Below are 12,949 nucleotides of genomic sequence, written 5' to 3' on the forward strand. Positions count from 1 at the left end.
TGTATTAGCATCAGACCTGTTTTTCGAGGCATCGGTGTGAAGAGGGCAGCTGTTGGTTGTGTACTTGTGTTTGCTTGACAGCATATCCCTCCCATTCAATATCCGATAAAACAAAGCACTTTCTGAAAATTGCCGTCACAACGTTCACATCCTTAACTTTGTGATGACAGTATTGTATTACAAGATCTAAATCACTGCGAGCGTGCAGAATAATGCCATCTTTCTATGCATCTAAGATCTAAACCATTTGAAACGTTAGGAACGCATGCCCAGAAAATGATTATAAAGCAGCAATTCATACAGCTTTAACATGCTGTCATTGGCAGCAAGAACAAGTGCCAGTGAAGTTAAGCCCTAGTAACAGAAATGCTAATCCCTGAAAGTACATATATAAGTAGTAGCTTGTTTTCCCATGGAACACCAGGTTGTATGATGCACAGAAGAAGAGAAACACCGAAAATCCAATCTCAAGGAAATTGACTCTGCAAGAAAGAACAGTATCAGTAATGTATGACGTGTAGTGTCGGCCTGCCTGCTACCCTTAATAGTTTATACCAGAAAATCTTAGTTGCGAGTTTTCACCTGTCCCTTAGCCTTTTCCGGGTTTTCTGAAGCAAAGGAACGTCAGTGTCCTCGACATCATTCCCCACCTTCTTTGTCACAATCCACTGGTTGAACCCTTCTAATTCCAGCAGTCCAGTCAGTGCAGCTCTCATGCGATGCAATGTCATCACACTCTCAAACAAAATCCAAAATGGCATTATGTGTAGATTTCTGCAAAGACAAGTTGAAGTTCATTAGCTTCAGTTCTGGTGAAAGGACAGATGAGCAATGTTGTTCTAGAACTCACAATCACAAAGAAACTTACTTTGGATGTCTTATAGCTGTGACTATGGTAAGCACCATGGGAATATAGGCAACACCCCACACTGGTAAGTAGAGCTCCGGGACTGTGACTGAGATGGGGATTATGACATTGAAGAAAATACAGGCAGCCGTCGGCGCTACAACTCTCCTCACAAAGAAGAAGCTATAGAGCATATAAAACTTCTTGACGAGTGATATATCCTAGTGGAACAACAAGTGGGGCTAATTTTCAGATCTTTTCCCCCAAAGACATGATTTGCCAGAATGGAACCTGGGCGGAGATATGCTCACCTTGGCAACCAAAACATCCTTTGCCATCTTACGGAATAAGTTTGCACCACCACTAGACCACCGGAATTGCTGCCGACAGTAGGCCTTGTAAGTGGACGGCAGTTCACTCTTGACCTGTGAATTGCATAGTCAAATGATCACATCAAATATATTTACTTTTGACAACACTGTTATATGTTAAGATTCTACTCACTCTAACATCCCCAACATATACAAATTTCCAGCCCTTTAGGGTTGCTCGAACCGCCAAGTCCATGTCTTCAACTGTAGTTCGGTCCTTCCAACCTCCTGCGTCTCTTATGGCTACTGTACGCCACACTCCAGCAGTTCCTAGAATAGAAATGCCATTAGGGAGATTGTAAGGTTTTGAAATTGAAACTCTGGGGTTATTTACCCCTCTTTTCGGGAATTTGTACTCTTTAGAGGTTTAAAAAAGATGTGTACCATTAAAACTGAAGAAGGCAAAAGTTGCTGATCCTGCTTCTTGTTCAACTTTGAAGTGGTAGTCATAAAACATCTTCTGTACCCTTGTCAACAGGCTTGTGGTGTCATTCACTGCAAAATTCTGTCAATTAAGAATTGGACCGATCAGAGTGAATAAAATATTATATTGCTTGAGAAGTTTAGCATTTTTCATGTTATATTATATTTGAACAGTTCTATGCCATCTTTCTGGCATCATCATGAACCATTGGAGAATATGGAAATGTATTTTAATGTCATCATTATGCAAGGAGATGTTTATTTTCTGAGAGGCCAAAACAGTGAGGTTGTTTGTTCCAAGTTCCTTGTGCTAGTCGCAAGGACTACTTGTGCATGTTAGAGTATATTAGTAGTTTAGGATATTGTAATCCCGTATTGCCATGTGTATCGAGGAGTCATCTTGCCCACCAAAGCCTTGTACTCTATTTATACCGCCCAAGGGCTCAATGTCATACAACCCACACATTATATGCAATACTTCACATGCAACAACAACCTCGTCCTTGGAGAGTCGACGAACGGAAATGAGCTAACAGGAAATGGAGTACTTACCGAAGGACCACCGAGCTTGAACAAGTGCAACTTCCGGATTGTGCAGAAGGAATGGGACAGTTTGGAGCAGAAAATCTGGTTCAGGCTGGAAATCAGCATCAAATATGGCAATGTATTCGCTTTGCCTTGCATAGTCACATTCCATTCCTTTCTTCAGAGCTCCTGCCTTGAATCCCTTGCGGCTGGTTCTTGTGGCATACTTAATATTGACACCTTTGTTCGCCCAGTGCTCACATTCAAGCTCCACCAAATTCTGCAGCAAGAAGTAATCCCAGTCATCATATATTTTTTTTGTTAGACCCAATAAGTAATATTTTAAATTATCTAACCCACTACGATAATAAGATGGTTGAACTCTTGTGATGGCAGTTCAGATACTGAAATGGTAAGCAAGGTTTAGTTGTTCGCTATCTGAAGATAGGTTGGCAAGTAGCTGCTATGTCAACACAAATGGATAAATCTGATGGCAAGAGGACTGTCTTCTATTTGCTTGGAAGGCCATCGGTGCTTCATCAAAGGTTCCTTGTGCAGCTGTGCTTGCCAACTACTACAGCTCCATCGCACTAAACCAACCCATTCCCTAACACAATTCAATCAAACCAGATAGATCAATCAATATTCATATTTACTACTGCCACCAGAGAGGAATGGCATGGACATCATTTTCCTTTTTCATGATATAATTTACTGGCTCACATTTTTGTTTGAAACTTCACTTCCTGAAAATGGCGCTTCATGAAAAATTGCAACAATTTGGATGAACACAGATCATAAATTTTGATTCCTTGTCGTGTAAACAGATTGGACTCCATAGGAACAGTGCTTGATATGCATTATCTAGCAGGCACCCCAAATTATGAAGTGAAACTTTTTGAGAGGTGAGGAAGATCCATCCCAAAGAAGAATATGCCCACCAATCATTGAATCGTTGCCTCAGATCTATGGTTCCGAATAAACAAAGACAAGTGAACAGAAAGGCAGAGAGGGGGGCTCATGATGCTGTGAAATGTCAGGAGCCAATAGTTATTCTCATGTGGCTGTACCATATGGCGTGTGCAGATCTCGGTACCTGAAGGTTCAAGGGCCAAACTCCCCATGGTGCTCCTGACAGACTTTAATGATACTGTTAGTCCAATACCCCACATTGGTTGATATTGTTAGTTTTGGTATGGTTACTCAGTTCTAGTAACGCTGTTTTCGCTGGAATATTATCTTTACATAAACAAAGCTGCAAGCACCTAATAGACGACGACGACAACAAAGCCTTTAAGTCCTAAACAAGTTGGGGTAGGCTAGAGTTGAAACCCAACAGAAGCAATCAAGGTTCAGGCACGTGAATAGCTGTTTTCCAAGCACTCCTATCTAAGGCTAAGTCTTTGGGTATACTCCATCCTTTCATGTCTCCTTTTATTGCCTCTACCCAAGTCAACTTCAGTCTGCCTCTCTTCATGTTACTATCCTGGCTTAGGATTCCACTACACATCGGTGCCTCTGGAGGTCTCCATTGGACATGTCCAAACCATCTCAACCGGTGTTGGACAAGCTTTTCTTCAATTGGTGCTACCCCTAATCTATCGCGTATATCATCGTTCCGAACTCGATCCCTTCTTGTATGACCGCAAATCCAACGCAACATACGCATTTCCGCGACACTTATCTGTTGAACATGTCGTCTTTTCGTAGGCCAACATTCTGCACCATACAACATAGTAGGTCTAATCACCGTCCTATAAAACTTGCCTTTTAGCTTCTGTGGTACCCTTTTGTCACATAGGACACCAGATGCTTGGCGCCACTTCATCAACATTGCTTTGATTCTAACAACAGCAGCAAAACCCAGACAGCTGGGTCCGACCTGCAGTTGGCCATATGTGAGTGTATGGTCCAGATGACTATTAACCTTTGTCCTCATTCTCAGCCTCGTCTCTTCCTTCGAGTTGTTTTCTTCTACACGTTCTGCATTTACCTCATCAAAATATTTGATCATTTATCCCTACTTGGATGATGACTTGTGATTGCGAAATATTTTATCAGGTGAGGCAACCATTTCACGTTCCCTTTATGCCAAATGCTGAAGTAGCTTTCATGTAACTAATCTCATAAAAGCAGGAGCATCTGTCATGCTAGCTACTCACTTCACAATGGAAACATTCTCTCTGCACCCACTCAACCGGCCCAAATGATTAGCATGCTCCTATGAGGCTATTGCAGTTAGTCTCGTGTCAAAACTTTATCATCCTGCTGGTATTGATTCCACAACAGGTCGAGTTTGAGCACTCGTCTGCTATAACAAACCAGTTTGATGTTTCACTTGTTCTGATAGGATCTAACAGTACCAAAATTAATAGTTTCTCCACCAAACAAAGGGTTCTGTAGGAATAATCCCCAACCATGAAACAAGGAACTAGGAGAGGCAGGTTACCTTGATAAAGGGATCAGTGGAATCGTCCAGCACTTGAACTATTATCCTGTCCTTTGGCCACTGCAGCTCACATGCTGCCGCTACTGACAGCTTGTACACCTAAGAGCCCATACCACACACGGAAAAACGCACCACATCAAAATAATATTTAATCTCACAAAGCAACAAGAGGAAGAACAATTCATCAAATAATCAGTGGATGAATAGTTAAAAATTTCGATACGACATACGATTTTAGCATCTTTTTTGTGGTGGTCTGTTCTCACCTCCAGCTCATTGTACATGGGTATCTGGACCAGGACCATAGGGAAGTGGGCGCTCCCCTTCTCCTCGTCGGCGCCGTCGAGAGGCTTCCACTTGAACCTCCACTCAGGCCGCCACCCAATGGCCTTGACGCCGAGGCTGACGACGCTGTTGTACACGGCCTCCACCACCAGCATCACAGACATCACCATGCACGCCCACACCGCCACCTGCAGCACCGGCGCGATCAGCCCGGCCCGCACCGCCACCCACGCCCCGTACACATCCGCCGCCGCGGTGGACGTGCCGTCGAGGATGCCGATGAGCCAGGACACCGCCCCCTGGAAGTCGAGAGGCGCGCCCGCTGCGGAACGAAGCAGGACAAAACCAACGGGCGGCGGGCGCAGCCGCGCAGGCCATGTCAAATCACGTAGCTGTAGCGCGGCCGTCCGAGCGAGACGGGTGGGGGAGAGAGAAATAGAATGGGTGGGAGCAGCGAATGTGTGTACCGGTGAGCGGGCGGCTGAAGTCGACCGCGCCGACGGACACGGCGACCGCGACGGCGGCGGCGACGGCGAGGACGAAGAGGAGGGCCCCGCCGATTTCCCCAGCCTCCATTGGGGGTGGTGCAGTGGTTGCGGGTCGCTGACGGAAGGGGAGGTGGGGCGGAGCCGCGGGGGAGCCGAGGACGACTGCGCGATGCGCTCGATGCCACTGGGGCTTTTCTTAAGTCCACGCCACTCTTGCACTCCTTTTCTTTTGTTTTAGTTGTGTTTTGCATTGAATTATTAATTGACAGCGTGTACGCGTGTTGAGATTAAGATCTAATCATAGTTTTGTATTGTAATAGCAACTTTCTTAGTGGCTTCATTGTATTTTAGCATACGACACATCAAACAGATTATAAGAGGGAGAGATTCGGTGCAAAAGGATGGACAACAAGAATTTTATGGGAAGAGTATTGGGTTTATGAGAACAGGATGAGTAGGAAGTGAGCTGGGCTTAACTGATTATGTGGGATATGTGGTCATGCATCCATTTGCTTATGTTCCTATTTAACTCAAATTTAGGTGTATATTTTTCTTCTTAATTAAAAAATGTCAAGTTGCTCCCAAGTTGATCACAATTTCTGAAAAGAAGGTATTTGTCTTGAATTCGGATGTTACACGAGAAGTGGGAGATACTTATCCCATTATAATACCAAAAAATGTCAAGAGGCTTCCATTATAGTTGCTCCAGCAAATTATTCATCCTATCCCCAGTTTCTAAAAGTTTTAAGTAATTACTCAAAATCTATCTCCCTTTCCTTCAACCCTAGGAGATCTCTTATCTCCCCTGTCTACTTTAGAATATTGACAATTTGTTGGAGGAGAAGAAGAAAAAATTACACTACTGTCATAATAGAACATCTATATAGACTTTTATGAGATGAGAATTAGATAATCCTAGAGATGCTCTAATCTTTTAGGATTATATATGGTACATGCATTAAATGAAGAACATTCTATGGGTTATAGGCTCCGTTCACTTCGCTGAAAAAACAAGCCAAAATACTGTTCCGGCTGATTTGTTGCGAGAGGAAAACACTGTTCCAGTAAAAAAAAATAAGCTGAAAAGTACGGATTATAAGACAAGCGAACATGGCCTATAGTTTAGATTATCATTTAGGATTATATATGGTGCATGCATTAAATGAAGAACAGCCCCGTTCGCTTGTCTTAAATTTGGCTTGTTCGGCTTGTTTTTTCAGCCGGAACAGTATTTTTTTCTCACAATAATTTAGCCGGAACAGTGTTTTTCAGCCAGTTTTAGCCAAAGTTCAGACCAGCGAACGAGGTCTGGCCACGTTCGCTGGTCTGAACTTTGGCTGAAACTGGCTGAAAAACATTGTTCCGGCTGAATTGTTGTGAGAGAAAAATACTGTTCCGGCTGAAAAAACAAGCCAAACAAGCCAAATTTAAAACAAGCGAACGGAGCCCCTTCATTTAATGCATGCACCATATAATTGTGCTAGAATAAGTTTCAACTTCCAAACTACATATCTAAGAGAATCATACCCTACCTCCTCACATGTTGGTGCAGTTATTTAAGTTTTAGCTCTTGTTGGCAACTAGTACAGAGTAAATCAATGGCTCATGTAGTCAATAGAGCGAGGTTACTTTTCGGGGTTCACGTCCGCATGTGTCCCTAGCATTTCTACTTTTGACGTACTAGCCTCGTTAGGACCGGCTGGAGTACCTCGCATGTCGCATGGTGCCGTGTGGGCAGATCCAATGTACAAAGGCCGACGACAGCGTATGTACTGTTCACTTAGGTGATAAGTTATAACTTAAAATACTATTAACTGATTTGTTTTGTGAGAAAAATACTATTTATTAGTTAAAAAAGCATGATTTATAAGCTAAGCGAGACGATATTCTTCGTCAGCGCATCCGGCCTGTAAAAACTCGCTTGTGGTCCCTTCCCTATTTCGTCACAGAGGACGACGATAAAAACCAAACGGGCCATGTCCGTAATTCAGATCAGGAATCTGGTGGTCATGATGATACGAAGGAAAAGGGTCACATTTTTGCTCACCCTTTTTGTTCACGGATTGCTCATAACCTCGAATCACGTCAATGATTGGAGTGGAATGATGATCCATTTGGTAAGGATCTGCCCATTTTTTTTATACGGGAGACGCCATGGAGTTTCTGGTGAGAAATGAATATGCATCTCTTCGAGAAGCGTAAAGCGTTAGCTGGCCTGCTTGGTTGGTTTTGGAATAACAATATGCATGTATCCAGCTCTGATTTGTTTGATTTCATAATTCGACACCTGTGTTTGCCTACTTTTGTCTGTACTCTCTGAGCCCTGGGTCATAATTCGACACCTGTGTTTGCCTACTTTTGTCTTCGAGAAGCGTTAGCTGGCCTGCCCTGCCGTGTCAATGCTGAAGTGGCGAGAGTAGGTACGTGCCAAGAATATGGCCGTTGAGGGAGACTCGGAGGCGACCCCGAGGACCTCGACGGCAACGGAGGCCAGCGGCGAAATAACGTCGGGGATCTATCTCATGATGGAGATCGGCTTCTCCGTGTTGCCGGAGAGGGCCACGTTGTCGCGACCGACGGCGACCCACTGCGCAAAGGACACGAATTCATCGACCACGACGGCAAGAAGAAGATCACTGGTGTACCTAGCAAATCTTTTGCAAGGCGTCCTCGCATTCCGGTGATCTTGGAATCTCGCAGGAGTGTGGCAGATCGGCCTGTTGAAAGCAAGGTAAGCAAATGCAGTTTTTTGGTAAACAATGTTGGGACGGAGGATGACGACGACGATTGGATACCCGTCGGTGGTAGTGGTGATTGGGTTGTTTCCGATCCCGCAATAGACCTCCGTCCCATAGGTGGGAAGTCCAAGTTTTGGGCGATAGCGGACGACGACGAATCCGATGAGGAGTTCGATCAATCACCGTATACACCAAACTTGGTACGCCAAGCAGCAGTTTATGGCTTTAGAATGGAGAAGCTTGTCGAGGCAGAGATGGCTTTGCAAGACTCGTCGATCCAACGATGGGTAGAAGCATCTTCGTCCCCGGCGTCTTCGGACACTAAAGTAGTTTTGGTGCGTAATATCATCAAAGCTTGGACAGCACGACGACGGCCGTCGTTGACGCCGTGGTCCGGGAAGCTGCCACGACCGAGGGCAGTCAGCCGACGATGACGCTAGGCGATTGTACGGCAACTGCTTGTGCGGGGTCGACGAGCGACGGCTGGGGGTACTCTTGCCGAGGTCCTAGAGAGATCATCCCCATCGTCGCTGGCGAAGTCAGCGCACGAGGTCCGTGAAGATTGTTGTTCGTCATTGTTTCAAAATCAAATTCATTTGGATCCGTTTTCTGTGTCATGCAAGCAGTGGCATGCGGGATCCGTTTCCTCTGCAGGGACGGACGGACCAAGTGAACAGCGGATATGCAGGTTTGGTCTTCCTAGCAGGAACGGGTGGCCTACGTGACACTTGCGATGCGAGTCCTTGCCGCCGATCTGTTCCTAGGCACAGAGACAGGTGGGCCTTCTCCGTTTTCTGCATCATGCAAGCAGTGGCATGCGGGATCCGTTTCCTCCGTAGGGAGGTATGCAGGTTCGGTCTTCCCAGCAGGACCGGGTGTCCTACGTGACGCCTGCGATGCGAGTCCTTGCCGCCGATCCGTTCCAGGCATAGTGATAGGTGGGCCTTTTGAGACCCAACGTGGGCTTTGTGTGCTGGACAGATGCGGTCATAGAAGGGCTCGTATAGGAAAATTAGCATCACGTTTCCTGCTTGCCTCATGCAACCTTGACGAGATCAACAAGCTAACCCTAGCTGCCACTCCATCCTTTGTTCAGTCCCTCGTACATGCAAGTCGTGCGTGCGGGCATGGCGTCACCTAGGTGCAGGCGGGGTGGGCAATGATGGGGTTGGCAGTTGGAGGAAGAGGTTACGGAACCAGGCCAGCGACGGAGGGCGCACAGGTAGTGGAGGAGGTGTTGCGCGCGGTGGTCGACATGGATACGGCGCCGGCCTTATGTATCAGGAGGTAGACGATGGCGCACCTTTCAATGGTCATCGGTTCAACCCTAACCTCGGGGCTCAACCAAATTATGGCCCTGGGTGGGATTATGAATGGGGACAACGAGGACGCTTTGGCGACAATGGGGATCGAGGCCGGAACGGCGGGTTCCGACAGGGGCACAAGTATTAGCGTCCACGTACTTCATCGGAATCAACAGTGACTTTAGCCATATGGTCCACAGCAGCATCAGGTGACTCACCACTCGCCGAACCTTCAGCATCTAGCAGCATTAGGTGCCACCGCAGCATCAACAACAGATTATGCAGCAACGACAGTACGTGCAACAGCCTCTTCCACAGCAGCAGGTGCCATCATAGCTAGTATTATCACAGCAACCGGTGCCGAACCCTTAGATCCCAGGCGCGATAGCTTGAGAATCAACAGTAGTACATGTCGCAAGCTCCTCCAGTGATGACCATGTCGTCTACGGCTTTGCCGGGGATGGGGATCAATCAACGGCAAGGTGTTATTGTGGATCAGTAGCACCTAAAAGGAATGGGCACTAGGGGTGGAGCGAGGTGTTAATACTAGATCTCAAATTCTAAAAGGTTCTTCTTCGGTAGGTGGACCAACTGATGTGCAGGTTGAAAATTCAGTGGTACAAACATCGAGTGTGGGGGCTGTAGGTGCTTCACAGAAGACTAGGCACCACTAAGGTTTGCAGAAGATGTGGTGTAAAGGGTCACTTGATGTTTGAGTGCACTAGCGACGGTATTTTGTGAAATTTGTAGAAGCTCTGATCATGCCATGAGTCGATGCCCGATTCTTAAGCAGCCAAAACCAGTAGCCCAGTTGGTCGGTCAAGCGGCAGATGCACTAGCCAGTTTCCTTATTCCACATGCACCAATTCAGCCGACAAAGAGAGAATCTAGAATGGCTCTGATCTCCACTTCTGGTAAAGATTTGTCAGAAGAAGATGTTGCCACTTTTTTGCGGGTTTTGGTTTCTGACACTTTTGCTTGGGAAGTAAAACGACACAATAGCTTTGAGTTCAAGGTGCTTTTTCCTACAAAGGGTGATCTTGCAAAGATGATAAGGTTTAATGTGGAAATGAAAGAAGGTGTGACTCTCAAATTTCAAGAATTCAAGGAAGATGAGGAATATTTCGGTCATGCTCTGCCAGTGGTGTGGATGAGAGTCTTAATCTTCCGACAATTTTAAGGGAGTATTTGGTTTTGTGGGCTGTGGGAACTCTTTTTAGAGTTACTCAAGATGTGGACATGGTGACAACTAGAGCGAGTAGCTTTGGAAGGTTTGTAGTGGTAGTACTAGATCTGGAGGCAATTCCAACCAAACTAGATGTCATTATTAGTAATCGATACTTCCAGTTGCTTTTCGAAGTTGAACCTTATTTACCAAACATCGGGCTGCGAAGTATTTGGAACACCAAGAATAATGGGAATGGTGATCATGGTAGTGGGGCACCAAAGGACAGTGAGATGGAGGAGGCACAAAATCATGGCAAGGCTATCAACTCAGGTGCAAGTGCAGCAAGCTGTAGTAGTTAGTAGCAATTCAGGAAAAGAAACAAATAATCTAGAAGCACATATGGATGTTGATTTTGAAGAGGATGATTTATTAGATGAGGGGAAATGATCAGAGTGATGCGGTACGCAATTTTGTGGGAGTCAAGAGAGGTCATTCGGTGGATGTGCGAGTAGCAGCTTCTTTGGTACCTTTAGGGTCCTCAGCTCTAGCACATATGCAGCAACGTTCATCACAGTCATCAAGGTCGAGAGGCAAGTTGGTCCTAGGAAATTTAATGAAAGGGAAGGAGAAGGGGCAGCAGCAGCCGCCTTTGGTAGGGATACATGCGTCGGCCGGTTTGGGGGCTGCTAGTTGGGGTTCACAAAAAATTCATAACCAGCAGCCTTCCACACTAGTTGGAGAGTCACTTGAGGCAAGCCAGGTTGATGGGACATCAGATGGAGTGCTTGTGGGTGAGGATCAGTACCTTGGGGCCGGTCTTGAAGCCATGGTAGAGGCCAGAGTTTCAATGGATGGCAATGTATTGGGAAGTGTTATGACGATGACGGTGTTGTCTGACGTAGAGCTTACTCCTAGTGTGGCGAAGCAAGTGGAATGCGGACATGGCTGATGTACACTCTCTTGAGAAGGCAGAAAAAAGAGTTGCCATCAAAAATCTCGAGGATCCCTAAGGTAATGCTAAGGCAGTTATTAATTCAGTGGTTTCTTTTTCTAGTGATCGTATTGAGCAAAATTTAGGAGGGGTGGGGATCAGTCTGGGTGGTAATGAAAATTTAATTGCTGGTTCTATAGCTTTAATTAAAGATATAGAACAAGAGAGATTGAAACCTTCGTATGTTGGTAATTCAACTGATAAAGAATGTGAATCAGAGGAGGATGAGGTTGATCCTGATTCTTCCACCATCAGTCGACTCTGTGGCGACTTGACGGAGGAAGTGATGGACAATAGTAATGTGGGCAGTTGATGGGGTACTTGTTCACATACCCATCAAGGTGGCAAAAAATAAAAAGTTTAAGAAACTCCTTAATAGGAAGGCGTCTGCAAAGAAAAAATTGTTCTAATGAAAGGGATTTTCTGGAATTGCATAGGTCTACGTGACCTGGCTAAACATACCTTTTTACATGATGTGGCCGAATATAAAAGACTTAATTTTATAAGCTTTATCAGAAACCAACAGAAATAGTTTCTCAACTCAATGTCTAGAAAATTTCTGTGCGGGGACTGATTTTGTTTGGCATTGGCGATGTCCCCGGGGTATGTCTAGGGGATGCTAATGGGAATAAATTGAGAAAGCTTCAAAGTAGAAAGTATTATTGATGGGGATTACTACATAAAATTTGTCTTAAGAAATAAGGTAGATGATTTTCGATGGGCCCTTTTGTCGGTCTATGGCGCAGCACAGGAAGAGCACAAAGAGAACTTTTTATCAGAGTTAGTACCGTGCTTGTACTAGCTACGGGGATCTACCTTTTATAGTAGGGGGATTTCAATATAATTAGGAACCCGTCAGAAAAAAAATAATTCAAGATATAATAATAAATGGCCACTTCTCTTTAATGCCATTATCGAAACTCTAAATCTAAGGGAACTAGAAATGACGGGTAGAAAGTTCACTTGGACTAATTATGCTGAAATTCCAACCTATGAGAAATTAGATCGTATTTTGGTGACAACCGAATGGGAACAAAAAATTTCGTTGGCGACCGTCCAGGCTCTCACTCGAGAAATCTCTGATCACACACCACTCTTACTTGATGTGGGGGAACCATCTCACAGAGGCAATGCTAGGAATTTTAAATTTGAGATAGGGTGGCTGACAAGGGATGTTTTTTTTGATTTGGTAAAAGAGGTGTGGGAGTCTGAGAATAGGGGTAGAACACCCTTGGAACGGTGGCAGTCTAAGATAAGGAGGCTGCGACGTTTTCTTAGAGGTTGGGCTAGAAATTTAGTCTCCCAAAACAAGAAACATAGGCTAGACCTGATGGATAAAATAGATATCCTCAATAGAAAG

General features: G+C 45.2%; 1 protein-coding gene across 2 annotated transcripts; it reads right to left on the bottom strand.

Moving 5' to 3' along the window:
- Nucleotides 1-110: 110 nt before the first annotated feature.
- LOC136550439 (probable glucomannan 4-beta-mannosyltransferase 7) lies at nucleotides 111-5,582 on the bottom strand. 2 transcript variants are annotated; one of them, XM_066542011.1, is made up of 10 exons: nucleotides 5,368-5,578; nucleotides 4,882-5,222; nucleotides 4,616-4,714; nucleotides 2,194-2,446; nucleotides 1,603-1,713; nucleotides 1,352-1,488; nucleotides 1,159-1,272; nucleotides 869-1,068; nucleotides 583-774; nucleotides 111-482 (listed from the first exon to the last, which is right to left on the bottom strand). In XM_066542011.1, the coding sequence occupies exons 1-10, from the start codon at nucleotides 5,474-5,476 to the stop codon at nucleotides 317-319; spliced, it is 1,722 nt and encodes a 573-aa protein (XP_066398108.1). In that variant the 5' UTR covers nucleotides 5,477-5,578; the 3' UTR covers nucleotides 111-316. The 2 variants fall into 2 exon arrangements, with proteins under 2 accessions (XP_066398108.1, XP_066398109.1); XM_066542012.1 differs by lacking the exon at nucleotides 111-482 and having other exon boundaries at nucleotides 592-774; nucleotides 869-1,030; nucleotides 5,368-5,582.
- Nucleotides 5,583-12,949: the final 7,367 nt, after the last annotated feature.

The sequence above is a fragment of the Miscanthus floridulus genome, chromosome 4, assembly GCF_019320115.1.
Source record: "Miscanthus floridulus cultivar M001 chromosome 4, ASM1932011v1, whole genome shotgun sequence".
Classification (NCBI taxonomy): domain Eukaryota; kingdom Viridiplantae; phylum Streptophyta; class Magnoliopsida; order Poales; family Poaceae; genus Miscanthus; species Miscanthus floridulus.